At 41.2% G+C, this 16,825-nt stretch overlaps 1 protein-coding gene across 1 annotated transcript in view; it reads left to right on the forward strand.

Annotated features, from left to right (window-relative positions):
- LOC139749510 (gastric triacylglycerol lipase-like) overlaps positions 1-16,825 on the forward strand; it is a 294,599-nt gene that overhangs the window by 269,765 nt on the left and 8,009 nt on the right. The window contains exon 13 of the mRNA XM_071663457.1: positions 7,593-7,677. Within this exon, the coding sequence (XP_071519558.1) occupies positions 7,593-7,677 (85 nt within the window). The remainder of the gene's footprint in view (positions 1-7,592; positions 7,678-16,825) is intronic.

Consider the following 16,825-nt stretch of genomic DNA (forward strand, 5'->3'; position numbering starts at 1 on the left):
CCACATAGTGTCCTGAAACATCTCATTTCCAGCACATCCACCCTCCTGTGCACATCTCTATCCATAGCCCATGCCTCACAACCATACATCATTGTTGGAACCACTATTCCTTCAAACATACCCATTTTTGCTTTCCGAGATAATGTTCTCGACTTCCAAACATTCTTCAACGCTCCCAGAATTTTCGCCCCCTCCCCCACCCTATGATTCATTTCCGCTTCCATGGTTCCATCTGCTGCCAGATCCACTCCCAGATATCTAAAACACTTTACTTCCTCCAGTTTTTCTCCATTCAAACTTACCTCCCAGTTGACTTGACCCTCAACCCTACTGTACCTAATAACCTTGCTCTTATTCACATTTACTCTTAACTTTCTTCTTTCACACACTTTACCAAACTCAGTCACCATCTTCTGCAGTTTCTCACATGAATCAGCCACCAGCGCTGTATCATCAGCGAACAACAACTGACTCACTTCCCAAGCTCTCTCATCCACAACAGACTGCATACTTGCCCCTCTTTCCAAAACTCTTGTATTCACCTCCCTAACAACCCCATCCATAAACAAATTAAACAACCATGGAGACATTACACACCCCTGCCACAAACCTACATTCACTGAGAACCAGTCACTTTCCTCTCTTCCTACACGTACACATGCCTTACATCCTCGATAAAAACTTTTCACTGCTTCTAACAACTTGCCTCCCACACCATATATTCTTAATACCTTCCACAGAGCATCTCTATCAACTCTATCAGATGCCTTTTCCAGATCCATAAATGCTACATACAAATCCATTTGCTTTTCTAAGTATTTCTCACATATATTCTTCAAAGCAAACACCTGATCCACACATCCTCTACCACTTCTGAAACCACACTGCTGTTCCCCTATCTGATGCTCTGTACATGCCTTCACCCTCTCAATCAATACTCTCCCATATAGTTTCCCAGGAATACTCAACAAACTTATACCTCTGTAATTTGAACACTCACTCTTATCCCCTTTGCCTTTGTACAATGGCACTATGCAAGCATACCGCCAATCCTCAGGCACCTCACCATGAGTCATACATACATTAAATAGCCTTACCAACCAGTGAACAACACAGTCACCCCCATTTTTTATAAATTCCACTGCAATGCCATCCAAAGCCGCTGCTTGCCGGCTTTCATCTTCTGCAAAGTTTTAACTACCTCTACTCTGTTTACCAAATCATTCTCCCTAACCCTCTCACTTCACACACCACCTCGACCAAAACGCCCTATATCTGCCACTCTATCATCTAACACATTCAACAAACCTTCAAAATACTCATTCCATCTCCTTCTCACATCACTACTACTAGTTATTACCTCGCCATTAGCCCCCTTCACCGGTTCCCATTTATTCTCTTGTCCTATGCACTTTATTTACCTCCCCCCAAAACATCTTTTTATTCTCCCAAAAATTTAATGATACTCTCTCACCCCACTCTCATTTTCCCTCTTTTACACCTCCTGCGCCTTTCTCTTGACATCCTGCCTCTTATCTTTTATACTTCTCCCAGTCTTTTGCATTATTTTCCTCCAGAAATCGTCCAAATGCCTCACTCTGTTCTTTCACTAACAATCTTACTTCTTCATCCCACCACTCACAACCCTTTCTAATCTGCCCATCTCCCACCTTTCTCATGCCAAAGGCATCTTTTGCGCAAGCCATCACTGCTTCCCAAAATACATCCCATTCCTCTCCCACTCCCCTAATGTCCTTTACTCTCATCTTTTTCCGTTCTGCACTCAGTCTCTCCTGGTACTTCCTCACACAAGTCTCCTTCCCAAGCTCACTTACTCTCACCACTCTCTTCACCCCAACATTCTCTCTTCCTTTCTGAAATCCTCTACAAATCTTCACCTTCTCCTCTTTGCACATTAGCATCCAAAAGTCTCTCTTTCACACGTCCATCAATTAACACATAATCTAATAACGCTCTTTGGCCATCTCTCCTACTTACATATGTATACTTATGTATATCTCTCTTTCCAAACCAGGTATTCCCAATCACCAGTCCTTTTTCAGCACACAAATCTACAAGCTCCTCACCATTTCCATTTACGACACTGAACACCCCATGTACACCAATTATTCCCTCAACTGCCACATTACTCACCTTTGCATTCAAATCAACCATCACTATAGCCCGGTCTCATCCATCAAAACTACTAACACACTCACTCAGCTGCTCCCAAAACACTTGCCTCTCCTGATCTTTCTTCTCATGCCCAGGTGCATATGCACCAATAATCACCCGTCTCTCTCCATCCACTTTCAGTTTTACCCATAATCTAAAGTTTACTTTCTTACACTCCATCACATAGTCCCACCACATCTGTTTCAGAGTAGTGCTACTCCTTCCCTTGCTCTTGTCCTCTCACCAACCCCTGACTTTACTCCCAAAACATTCCCAAACCACTCTTCCCCTTTACCCTTGAGCTTTGTTTCACTCAGAGCCAAAACATCCAGGTTCCTTTCCTCAAACATACTACCTATCTCTCCTTTTTTCTCATCTTGGTTACATCCACACACATTTAGACACCCCAGTCTGAGCCTTTGAGGAGGATGAGCACTCTCCACGTGACTCCTTATTCTGTTTCCCCTATTAGAAAGTTAAATTACAAGGAGGGGAGGGTTTCTACCCCCCTGCTCCCGTCCCCTTTAGTCACCTTCTACTACATGTGGGGAATGCATGGGAAGTATTCTTTCTCCCCTATCCCCAGGGATATATATGTACACAGACATATATACACGTACATAATTCATACTTGCCTTTATTCATTCCCGTCGCCACCCCGGTATACCACATCATCCCAATTCACTCTATTCCTTGCACGCCTTTCACATTCAGGCCCTGATCGCTCAAAATCTTTTTCACTCCATCCCTCCACCTCCAGTTTGGTCTCTCACTTCTCATCCCTTCCATCTCTGACACATATATCCCCTTTGTCAATCTTTCCTCACTCATTCTCTCCATGTGTCTAAACTATTTCAACACACCCTCTTCTGCTCTCTCGACCACACTCTTTTTATTACCACACTTCTCCCTCACCCTTTCATTACTTACTAGATGAAACCACCTCACACTTATTGTCCTCAAACATTTCATTTCCAACACATCCACCCTACTCTGCACAACCCTATCTATAGCCCTTGCCTCCCAACAATATAACTTTGTTGAACCACTATTCCTTCAAGCATATCCATTTTTGCTCTCCAGGATAACGTTCTCACCTTCAACACATTTTTTAACATGACCAAAATCTTTGCTCCCTCCCCCACCTTGTGACTCCCTTCTGCTTCCAAGGTTCCCTCCACTGCTAAGTCCACTCCCAGATATGTAAAACACTTCACTTCCTCCAGTTTTTCTCTAATCAAACTTACCTCCCAATTAGCTTGTACCTCAACCCTAGTGGACCTAATAACCTTGCTCTTATTCACATTTACTCCCAGCTTACATTTACTCCCAGCTTTTTTTCACACACTTTACCAAACTCAGTCACCAACTTCTGTAGTTACTCACCCGAATCAGCCACCAGTGCTGTATCATCAGCAACCAACAACTGACTTACTTCCCAAGCCCTCTCTTATGTAACAGACTGCGTACTTGCCCCTCCCTCCAAAACTCTTGTATTCACCTCCCAAACAACCCCATCCATAAACAAATTAAACAACCATGGAGTCACCTCGTAGGAAACAGCATTGCCACCTCTTGCATCAGTGAGGTAGAAAGGCCACATTCACTCACATATGTACACGATCTGTCATGTGTAATCCACTGAAACCACACCTCCCTATCCACATCCAGGCCATGGTTTACACTGTACATTTCACATTCCCAAATTCAATCTGTTAATGGCATGTTGACCCATGTATACCACATCATTCCAATTCACTTTATTTCGCACGTGCCTTTAATCCTCCTGCATGTCCAGGCCCCGATTGCTCACAGTCTTTTTCATGCCACCTCTTGATTTGGTCTCCTGCTTCTCCTTGTTCCCTCCACTTCTGATACATATATCCTCTTTATCAACCTTTCCTCACTCACTCCCTCCATATGTCCAAAACATTTCAGCACACCCTCTTATCTCGTAATCAATCTCTTTTTATTACCACACGTCTCTCTTTCCCAGTCAATCCACCTCACACCATATATTGTCTTCAAGCATTTCATTTTCAACACATATCTCTTCTTCTGCACAACCCTACCTATAGCCCATACCTTGGATTCATGTGATATTGTTGGAATTACTATTCCTTCAAACATACCCATTTTTGCTTTCTGAGATAATGATCTCTCTTTCCACACAATCTTCATCGCTCCAAGAAAGTGTGATCCCTACCCCACTCTGTGAATCACTCCCACTTCCATGGTTCAATTAGCTGCCAAGTCCACTCCCAGATATCTAAAACACATCACTTCCTCTAATATTTCTCCATTCATTCTCCATTCAAACTTACATCCCAGTTAACTTGTCCCTTAACCCTGCTGAATCATATAACCTTGTTCTTACTCACATTTACTCTAAAATTTCTCCTTTCACATACTCTTCCAAACTCATTCACCAAATTCTGCAGTTTTTCACTCGAATCAGACACCAGTGCTTTATCATCGGCAAACAAGAACCAACTCACTTCCAGGCCCTCTCATCCTTTTTCCTTATAAACTCTTCACCTTACATTCTTTCCACATGTTCAGACCACATTATCGAGGTATATTTCACCCACTCTACCACTCCACATTGTATTCCCTTTACATTCCCTGATATATCACATCTCTCACACACCCTTTCATTTCTTGTTTATTCCATATAGTCATACCTCATGCTCCTCTCAGATAGCTCATTTCCACAGCTTGGCTCAATCCATGTCCAGTTTTAGCCTTCATAGGTGAGGGGTGGTGGGACTGTGCTTTCCCTAAATCTTTTCTTTACTTCCATACTTGATCTCTAACCTTCATAATGAAAATTGTGTTCATTTTACACATGAATGTTTAGATATCAATTAATAATACATTGTTTCACATGACAAGACAAATCAGGAGTACTATAACTGAAATATATAATAAGGACCACTTTATTTCTATAAATATTTATTTATTATTTATTTGCTTTGTTGCTGTCTCCCGCGATAGCAAGGTAGCGCAAGGAAACAGACGAAAGAATGGCCCAACCCACCCACATACACATTCATATACATACAAGTCCACACATGCACATATACATACCTATACATCTCAACGTATACATATATTTACACACACAGACATATACATATATACACATGTACATAATTCACACTGTCTGCCTTTATTCATTCCCATCACCACCTCGCCACACGTGAAATAACAACCCCCTCCCCCCTCATGTGCGCAAGGTAGTGCTAGGAAAAGACAACAAAGGCCACATCTGCTCACACTCAGTCTCTAGCTGTCATGTAATAATGCACCAAAACCACAGCTACCTTTCCACATCCAGGCCCCACAGAACTTTCTATGGTTTACCCCAGACGCTTCACATACCCTGGTTCAATCCATTGACAGCACGTCGACCCTGGTATACCACATCGTTCCAATTCACTCTATTCCTTTCACGCCTTTTACCCTCCTGTATGTTCAGGCCCCAATCACTCAAAATCTTTTTCACTCCATCTTTCCACCTCCAATTTGGTCTCCCACTTCTCCTCGTTCCCTCCACCTTTGACACATATATTCTCTTGGTCAATCTTTCCTCACTCATTCTCTCCATGTGACTAAACCATTTCAAAACACCCTCCACTGCTCTCTCAACCACACTCTTTTTATTACCACACATCTCTCCTACTCTATTATTACTTACTCGATCAAACCACCTCACACCACATATTGTCCTCAAACATCTCATTTCCAGCACATCCACCCTCCTCCGCACATCTCTATCCATAGCCCACGCCTCGCAACCATATAACATTGTTGGAACCACTATTCCTTTAAACATACCCATTTTTGCTTTCCGAGATAATGTTCTCGACTTCCACACATTCTTCAACGCTCCCAGAACTTTCGCCCCCTCCCCCACCATATGATTCACTTCCGCTTCCATGGTTCCATCCACTGCCAAATCCACTCCCAGGTATCTAAAACACTTCACTTCCTCCAGTTTTTCTCCATTCAAACTTACCTCCCAATTGACTTGTCCCTCAACCCTACTGTACCTAATAACCTTGCTCTTATTCACATTTACTCTGCTTTCTTCTTTCACACTTTTTACCAAACTCAGTCACCAGCTTCTGCAGTTTCTCACACAAATCAGCCACTAGCACTGTATCATCAGCGAAGAACAACTGACTCACTTCCCAAGCTCTTTCATCCACAACAGACTGCATACTTGCCTCTCTCTCCGAAACTCTTGCATTCACCTCCCTAGCAACCCCATCCATAAACAAATTAAACAGCCATGGAGACATCATACACCCCTGCTGCAAACCAACATTCACTGAGAACCAATCACTTTCCTCTCTTCCTACATGTACACATGCCTTACATCCTCGATAAAAACTTTTCACTGCTTCTAACAACTTGCCTCCCATACCATATATTCTTAATACCTTCCACAGAGCATCTCTATCAACTCTATCATATGCCTTCTCCACATCTATAAATGCTACATACAAATCCATTTGCTTTTCTAAGTATTTCTCACAGACATTCTTCAAAGCAAACACCTGATCCACACACCCTCTACCACTTCTGAAACCACACTGCTCTTCCCCAATCTGATGCTCTGTACATGCCTTCACCCTCTCAATCAATACCCTCCCATATAATTTACCAGGAATACTCAACAAACTTATACCTCTGTAATTTGAGCACTCACTTTTATCCCCTTTGCCTTTGTACAATGGCACTATGCACGCATTCCGCCAATCCTCAGGCACCTCACCATGAGTCATACATACATTAAATAACCTTACCAAATCAGTCAACAATACAATCACCCCTTGTTTGATAAATTCCACTGCAATACCATCCAAACCTGCCGACTTGCCGGCTTTCATCTTCCACAAAGCTTTTACTACCTCTTCTCTGTTTACCAAATCATTCTCCCTAACCCTCTCACTTTGCACACTACCTCTACCAAAACACCCTATATCTGCCACTCTATCATCAGACACATTCAACAAACCTTCAAAATACTCACTCCATCTCCTTCTCACATCACCACTACTTGTTATCACCGCCCCATTAGCCCCCTTCACTGAAGTTCCTATTTGTTCCCTTGTCTTACGCACTTTATTTACCTCCTTTGAAAACATCTTTTTATTCTCCCAAAAATTTGATGATACTCTCTCACCCCAACTCTCATTTGCCCTCTTTTTCACCTCTTGCACCTTTCTCTTGACCTCCTGCCTCTTTCTTTTATACATCTCCCTCTCATTTGCATTATTTCTATAAATATGAATTATATATTTATTTTATTTACATTATGTGAGATAAAGTCTGTACATTATACTTATGACATGATATATATGATCTTTTAGTCACTGATTAGGATTGAGCTTGGTCACTCTTTTCAGACATGGCTGCCTGTAATACTTAGCCACAATCCAGAAGGGACATCTGCAAGAACTGTGGTTCACTTTGCACAAGAAGTAAATTCAGGTTAGTCTTTCACATAGTTATGTTCTTTTTATGTGTGTTTCTTATGCATTTTCTAGCTTAAGAACCTCCTTCAGACAACCTGGTGTCCAGACAATCCCTTATATTGTTGTTGTTCTCAAAAATGCACTTGTTCAGTCATACCTTCATCTTTGCTTTTAAGTTTTCCTCTTTACTAGATGCCAGTCACCAAAACAAACTATGTTAGCATCATCTGCATATTATGGACAGACACTTAGAGATCACTTTGTCTGTCAATTGTCTCATTGTCTGCCCTTTGTGTGTGCTATCCCTTTACTGAAAGTCATACCATGGTTTAGTAATGATGCATTTGTTTTCACCTTTATGGGTCAGACCAAACTTATGAAACTAGATATTTTCCAATTACTTCCTAGAATCTAAAGAATTAAATGGCATGAGACCCATAACTCTAGATTGGATTATGCCTCTGTGTGGAAAGGTCTCAGTGGATTATGCCCCAGTGATACCCAGTATGAAAAGGTCTCTAAACTTACGACAGATGTTTCTGTTATTTCCAAACATTTCCACCAATTTTTATTTCTCTTCCAATGATTATGCCTCAATTTAGGTAACTCATTTGTTACTTGTAAAACCCTTCAAGTTTCTTTTTTATCTCTAAATCCATTTTCAACATAAACCCGTGTCCACTTGCATCATTTTGTTTTATCTTTTTTATTCCATAACAGCATATCTTATCCTGATTTCTCAGTTGTTACTAACTGCCTGCAAGTCCTATCATATCAATCTTTTGCTAAAGATCTCTGTTTTAGTAGTATATACTGTAGTGGGTTATATCACTCTTGGTTTTAGAAACCTTTTATTGTGTTTTATTGTGTATGTAGAATGATTGAAAGGGACTGAAGATATATTCCTTCTCATCTTTTGAATTGAAAACTGCACAGGTAAGTATTAGATAATGTGGCACTTACAATGCATTTAAAACTGCACATCATGTCAACGGAATTGTAATATTAGTTGTAAAAACCAAAAAGGCAAATTTTACTATGAATTCTTTTGAACTACAAAAAGGTAATTGTAGAAAAATGACTTGGGTTTAATAATCAATAGTGACGTAGACCCAAGAAAACAGTGCATTAAAGCAGATAAATGAGCAAACAAAATTCTTGGATTTATAGGTAGGCCTACTGTATTTAAGTCCAGGAAAATTATCTTTTCTTTTAACAAGCCAATGGTACATCCCCAGTTTGCAAATTGTGTTCATTGGTCACTCTATTTGGAAAACACAAAACATATATAGAATTTAGAGTACAGAGGGGTGCTTCCATGATGATTCCCAGACTGAGAAACAAAATGTATGACAGATGACTAAATGACAAATCATTTTGGCTTAGAAAAGGGAGGGTTATGAGGTGATCTAATACAGGTATTCAAAGTCATCAAATGCTTCTATAATGTTGATTTAAGAAGCTTCTTAAGGACAGTTTAGTTTCATTTCACTCATAGTGATGGATACAAACTTGTGGACAAACGTTTTACCTTGAATGAGGCAGAATACTTTATCTTCAACTGGTTTGTTCAAATATTGAATGATTTACCAATTACAGTGGTTAACAGCAGTACCAAAGATCTTTCTTTTCTTTTAAACTATTCGCCATTTCCCGCATTAGCGAGGTTGCGTTAAGAACAGAGGACTGGGCCTTTTTTGGAATATCCTCACCTGGCCCCCTCTGTTCCTTCTTTGGAAAATTAAAAAAAAAAAAACGAGAGGGGAGGATTTCCAGCCCCCCGCTCCCTCCCCTTTTAGTCGCCTTCTACGACACGCAGGGAATACGTGGGAAGTATTCTTAATCCCTTATCCCCATGGATAAGTACCATAGATATGTTAGAGAATATACTTTATGAATACTTTACTTTGTATGTGTGACTGACATTATTTGTGCCTTTGAAGTTACATGAAAAGTTTCCAGTATTTTTCCTTTTGAAATATCTGTATTCTTCCTACTCTTACTACACTGATCTACAACTTTCTATTATCTTCCACCATCACAAACAGCTTCAGAAAGACCCATGAGTCTGTTGCTTTTTGAAATCCTTTGCATTACCACACCTAGCACTGCTATCACATGACTGCCACCATCAAGTGTATCTCTGCCACAAAGGAAACATCAGTTTTCAGATATTTCTTCACCTGAATTATTGTATAACTTTGACCCTTTGAATGGATATATCCCTGGGGATAGGGGAGAAAGAATACTTCCCACGCATTCCTCACGTATCGTAGAAGGCGACTAAAGGGGACGGGAGCAGGGGGCCAGAAACCCTCCCCTACTTGTATTTTAACTTTCTAAAAGGGGAAACAGAAGAAGGAGTCACGCGAGGAGTGCTCATCCTCCTCGAAGGCTCAGATTGGGGTGTCTAAATGTGTGTGGATGTAACCAAGATGAGAAAAAAGAAGATAGGTAGTATGTTTGAGGAAAGGAACCTGGATGTTTTGGCTCAGAGTGAAATGAAGCTAAAGGGTAAAGGGGAAGAGCGGTTTGGGAATGTCTTGGGAGTAAAGTCAGGGATTAGTGAGAGGACAAGAGCAAGGGAAGGAGTAGCACTACTCCTGAAACAGGAGTTGTGGGAGTATGTGATAGAGTGTAAGAAAGTAAATTCTAGATTGATATGGGTAAAACTGAAAGTTGATGGAGAGAGATGGGTGATTATTGGTCCATATGCACCTGGGCATGAGAAAAAAGATCAGGAGAGGCAAGTGTTTTGGGAGCAGCTGAATGAGTGTGTTGGTGGTTTTGATGCACAAGACCGGGTTATAGTGATGGGTGATTGGAATGCAAAGGTGAGTAATGTGGCAGTTGAGGGAATAATTGGTATACATGGGGTGTTCAGTGTTGTAAATGGAAATGGTGAAGAGCTTGTAGATTTATGTGCTGAAAAAGGACTGGTGATTGGGAATACCTGGTTTAAAAAGCGAGATATACATAAGTATACGTATGTAAGTAGGAGAGATGGCCAGAGAGCGTTATTGGATTACGTGTTAATTGATAGACGCACGAAAGAGAGACTTTTGAATGTTAATGTGCTGAGAGGTGCAACTGGAGGGATGTCTGATCATTATCTTGTGGAGGCGAAGGTGAAGATTTGTGGGGGTTTTCAGAAAAGAAGAGAGAATGTTGGGGTGAAGAGAGTGGTGAGAGTAAGTGAGCTTGAGAAGGAGACTTGTGTGAGGAAGTACCAGGAGAGACTGAGTACAGAATGGAAAAAGGTGAGAACAAAGGAGGTAAGGGGAGTGGGGGAGGAATGGGATGTATTTAGGGAAGCAGTGATGGCTTGTGCAAAAGATGCTTGTGGCATGAGAAGCGTGGGAGGTGGGTTGATTAGAAAAGGTAGTGAGTGATGGAATGAAGAAGTAAGATTATTAGTGAAAGAGAAGAGAGAGGCATTTGAACAATATTTGCAGGGAAAAAATGCAAATGAGTGGGAGATGTATAAAAGAAAGAGGCAGGAGGTCAAGAGAAAGGTGCAAGAGGTGAAAAAGAGGGCAAATGAGAGTTGGGGTGAGAGAGTATCATTAAATTTCAGGGAGAATAAAAAGATGTTTTGGAAGGAGGTAAATAAAGTGCGTAAGACAAGGGAGCAAATGGGAACTTCAGTGAAGGGGGCTAATGGGGAGGTGATAACAAGTATTGGTGATGTGAGAAGGAGATGGAGTGAGTATTTTGAAGGTTTGTTGAATGTGTTTGATGATAGAGTGGCAGATATAGGGTGTTTTGGTCGAGGTGGTTCCAAAAGAAGGAACAGAGAAGGGGGCCAGGTGAGGATATTCCCTCTAAGGCCCAGTCCTCTGTTCTTAATGCTACCTCACTAATGCGGGAAATGGCGAATAGTATGAAAAAAAAAAAAAAGAAATAGAGAAGAGGTAGTAAAAGCTTTACGGAAGATGAAAGCCGGCAAAGCAGCAGGTTTGGATGGTATTGCAGTGGAATTTATTAAAAAAGGGGGTGACTGTATTGTTCACTGGTTGGTAAGGTTATTTAATGTATGTATGATTCATAGTGAGGTGCTGAGGTTTGGCAGAATGCTTGCATAGTGCCATTGTACAAAGGTAAAGGGGATAAGAGTGAGTGCTCAAATTACAGAGGTATAAGTTTGTTGAGTATTCCTGGGAAATTATATGGGAGGGTATTGATTGAGAGGGTGAAGGCGTGTACAGAGCATCAGATTGGGGAAGAGCAGTGTGGTTTCAGAAGTGGTAGAGGATGTGTGGATCAGGTGTTTGCTTTGAAGAATGTCTGTGAGAAATACTTAGAAAAACAAATGGACTTGTATGTAGCATTTATGGATCTGGAGAAGGCATATGATAGAGTTGATAGAGATGCTCTGTGGAAGGTATTAAGAATATATGGTGTGGGAGGCAAGTTGTTAAGAAGCAGTGAAGTTTTTATCGAGGATGTAAGGTATGTGTACATGTAGGAAGAGAGGAAAGTGAATGGTTCTCAGTGAATGTAGGTTTGCGGCAGGGGTGTGTGATGTCTCCATGGTTGTTTAATTTGTTTATGGATGGGGTTGTTAGGGAGGTGAGTGCAAGAGTTTTGGAAAGAGAGGCAAGTATGCAGTCTGTTGTGGATGAGAGAGCCTGGAAAGTGAGTCAGTTGTTGTTCGCTGATGATACAGCGCTGGTGGCTGATTCATGTAAGAAACTGCAGAAGCTGGTGACTGAGTTTGGTAAAGTGTGTGAAAGAAGAAAGTTAAGAGTAAATGTGAATAAGAGCAAGGTTATTAGGTACAGTAGGGTTGAGGGTCAAGTCAATTGGGAGGTAAGTTTGAATGGAGAAAAACTGGAGGAAGTAAAGTGTTTTAGATATCTGGGAGTGGATCTGGCAGCGGATGGAACCATGGAAGTGGAAGTGAATCATAGGGTGGGGGAGGGGGCGAAAATTCTGGGAGCCTTGAAGAATGTTTGGAAGTCGAGAACATTATCTCGGAAAGCAAAAATGGATATGTTTGAAGGAATAGTGGTTCCAACAATGCTGTATGGTTGCGAGGCGTGGGCTATGGATAGAGTTGTGCGCACGAGGGTGGATGTGCTGGAAATGAGATGTTTGAGGACAGTATGTGGTGTGAGGTGGTTTGATCGAGTAAGTAATGTAAGGGTGAGAGAGATGTGTGGAAATAAAAAGAGTGTAGTTGAGAGAGCAGAAGAGGGTGTTTTGAAATGGTTTGGTCACATGGAGAGAATGAGTGGGGAAAGATTGACCAAGAGGATATATGTGTCAGAGGTGGAGGGAACGAGGAGAAGTGGGAGACCAAATTGGAGGTGGAAAGATGGAGTGAAAAAGGTTTTGAGTGATCGGGGCCTGAACATGCAGAAGGGTGAAAGGCGTGCAAGGAATAGAGTGAATTGGAACGATGTGGTATACCGGGGTCATCGTGCTGTCAATGAATTGAACCAGGGCATGTGAAGCGTCTGGGGTAAACCATGCAAAGTGTGTGGGGCCTGGATGTAGAAAGGGAGCTGTGGTTTCGGTGCTTTATTACATGACAGCTAGAGACTGAGTGTGAACGAATGTGGCCTTTGTTGTCTTCCCTAGCGCTACCTCGCACACATGAGGGGGGAGGTGGTTGTTATTCCATGTGTGGCGAGGTGGCGATGGAAACAAATAAAGGCAGACAGTATGAATTATGTACATGTGTACATATGTATATGTCTGTGTGTATATATATATATGTACATTGAGATGTATAGGTATGTATATTTGCGTGTGTGGACGTGTATGTATATACATGTGTATGTGGGTGGGTTGGGCCATTCTTTAGTCTGTTTCCTTGCGCTACCTCGCTAATGCGGGAGACAGTGACAAAGCAAAATAAATAAATAAATATGAATATAAATACCAATTACAGTGGTTAACAGCAGTACCATAGATATGTTAGAGAATATACTTTATAAATATTTTACTTTGTATGTGTGACTGACATTATTTGTGCCTCTGAAGTTACATGAAAAGTTTCCAGTATTTTTCATTTTGAAATATCTGTATTCTTCCTACTCTTACTACACTGATCTACAACTTTCTATTATCTTCCACCATCACAAACAGCTTCAGAAAGACCCATGAGTCTGTTCCTTTTTGAAATCCTTTGCATTACCACACCTAGCACTGCTATCACATGACTGCCACCATCAAGTGTATCTCTGCCACAAAGGAAACATCAGTTTTCAGATATTTCTTCACCTGAATTGTTGTATAACTTTGACCCTTTGAATGGATCTAAAATTTCAAGAGCATTATCAAAATGAGTGATTTTTTCCCTTTAAATGATTAATTTACTGTTTTGAAATATTTTCTTTTTCATCATAGAATCATGAGATTTCCATATCTTGCATTGCATTCCTTGGAAATCCAGTCATAGAGTGAAAAATAAGGTTTTACAGAATAAATGTTGAAAAAGTGATTTTCAGGAAGTGCATGATATTCATCCAACAACAGTAAAACCTGTTATCCAAAATGCTTGGGACATCTGCCAATTTAGATAAAGTTTGAGTGTTTGATGAATAATTCAAAACTTTTTTTCATACTGTTCGCCATTTTCTGCATTAGCGAGGTAGCATTAAGAACAGAAGACTGAGCCTTTGAGGGAATATCCTCACTTGGCCCCTCCTCTGTTCCTTCTTTAGGAAAACTAATTACGAGAGGGGAGGATTTCCAGCCCCCTGCTCCCTTTCCTTTTAGTTGCCTTCTACGACACGCCGGTAATACTTGGGAAGTATTCATTTTCCCCTGTCCCAGACGAAACAGACGAAAGAATGGCCCAACCCACCCACATACACATGTATATACATATACGTCCACACATGCAAATATACATACCTATACATCTCAACATATACATATATATACACACACAGACATATACATATATACACATGTACATAGTTCATACTGTCTGCCTTTATTCATTCCCATCACCACCCCGCCACACATGAAATAACAACCCCCTCCCCCCTCATGTGCGCGAGGTAGTGCTAGGAAAAGACAACAAAAGCCACATTCGTTCACACTCAGTCTTTAGCTGTCATGTAATAATGCACCGAAACCACAGCTCCCTTTCCCCATCCAGGCCCCACAGAACTTTACATGGTTTACCCCAGACGCTTCACATGCCCTGTTCCAATCCATTGACAGCATGTCGACCCCGGTATACCACATCATTCCAATTCACTCTACTCCTTGCATGCCTTTCACCATCCTTCATGTTCAGGCCCCGATCACTCAAAATCTTTTTCATTCCATCTTTCCACCTCCAATTTGGTCTCCCACTTCTCCTCGTTCCCTCCACCTCTGACACATATATCCTCTTGGTCAGTCTTTCCTCACTCATTCTCTTCATGTGACCAAACCATTTCAAAACACCCTCTTCTGCTCTCTCAACCACACTCTTTTTATTACCACACATCTCTCTTACCCTGTTATTACTTACTCGATCAAACCACCTCACACCACATATTGTCCTCAAACATCTCATTTCCAGCACATCCACCCTCCTGCGCACAACTATATCCATAGCCCACGCCTCGCAACCATATAACACTGTTGGAACCACTATTCCTTCAAACATACCCATTTTTGCTTTCGGAGATTATGTTCTCAACTTCCACACATTCTTCAACGCTCTTAGAACTTTCGCCCCCTCCCCCACCCTATGATTCACTTCTGCTTCCATGTTCCATCCGCTGCCAAATCCACTCCCAGATATCTAAAACACTTTACTTCCTCCAGTTTTTCTCCATTCAAGCTTACCTCCCAGTTGACATGTCCCTCAACCCTACTGTACCTAATAACCTTGCTCTTATTCACATTTACTCTCAGCTTTCTTCTTACACACACTTTACCAAAACTCAGTCACCAGCTTCTGCACTTTTGTCACACGAATCAGCCACCAGCGCTGTATCATCAGCGAACAACAACTGACTCACTTCCCAAGCCCTCTCATCCACAACAGACTGCATACTTGCCCCTCTTTCCAAAACTCTTGCATTCACCTCCCTAACAACCCCATCCATAAACAAATTAAACAACCATGGAGACATCACACACCCCTGCCGCAAACCAACATTCACTGAGAACCAATCACTTTCCTCTCTTCCTACACGTACACATGCTTTACATCCTCGATAAAAACTTTTCACTGCTTCTAACAACTTGCCTCCCACACCATATATTCTTAATACCTTCCACAGAGCATCTCTATCAACTCTTTATCATAATGCTTCTCCAGATCCATAAATGCTACATACAAATCCATTTGCCTTTTTAAGTATTTCTCACATACATTCCTCAAAGCAAACACCTGATCCACACATCCTCTACCACTTCTGAAAGCACACTGCTCTTCCCCAATCTGATGCTTAACAGGGTCATTTACTTTAGCAGTAATATTTTTTCATGGTATAAACTTAAATTGAGGTGACCCAAGATTTGTCATCTTCCTCTTCAGCAGTTCTTGGGTCTCCTTGGCATGCAAGACCCAATTTTCTCTGCTTTCTGATATTAAGGGAAAAATTCAGCTTTGAAGGAAGGCATTAAAAATGTAATAAATTGTGTAGGTCTTTCTATTTTTGAGGCCCTTCATACTTGGTTTAAAGTTGAATGAGACAAATTATACATTGTCTTATGAAATACTTCATTCCTAGACATAAATCACCTTATGAATGTTATTTTCATCATCCTTAGTCACATTTTGACTAAATCAATCTCTTTGCAGTTAAGTGAAGGGATCAATTTTCTTGCATCTTTAAACATTCTTCACAGTGATTTTCTTTTGGAAATACATTTTTTCATTGTATCGTAAGCAAGGAAATCACTTTATGCCAATACCCTTGTCAGTCTGATGCTCTGTGCATGCCACCACACTCTTAGTCACCACTCTCCCACACACTGTAATAAGCACACCCAACAGAATTACACTATTTATCTTTCTACATCTCTGATGCCTGTTCCCACCTGGAACTCCTTCAAGGGCTGGCCATGACAATAGTCTCCATAACAGTTGAACTGCAGTGCCATTTATTAGCCTTTAGTGCCTCACCTTTAACAGACCACTGCCAAAGGGCAGCTCTAGTGCAATGTTTTCAGAGGTACCTACCTCATGTTCCTACTGACTACTA

This window comes from Panulirus ornatus, chromosome 7, assembly GCF_036320965.1.
Source record: "Panulirus ornatus isolate Po-2019 chromosome 7, ASM3632096v1, whole genome shotgun sequence".
NCBI classification, from domain to species: domain Eukaryota; kingdom Metazoa; phylum Arthropoda; class Malacostraca; order Decapoda; family Palinuridae; genus Panulirus; species Panulirus ornatus.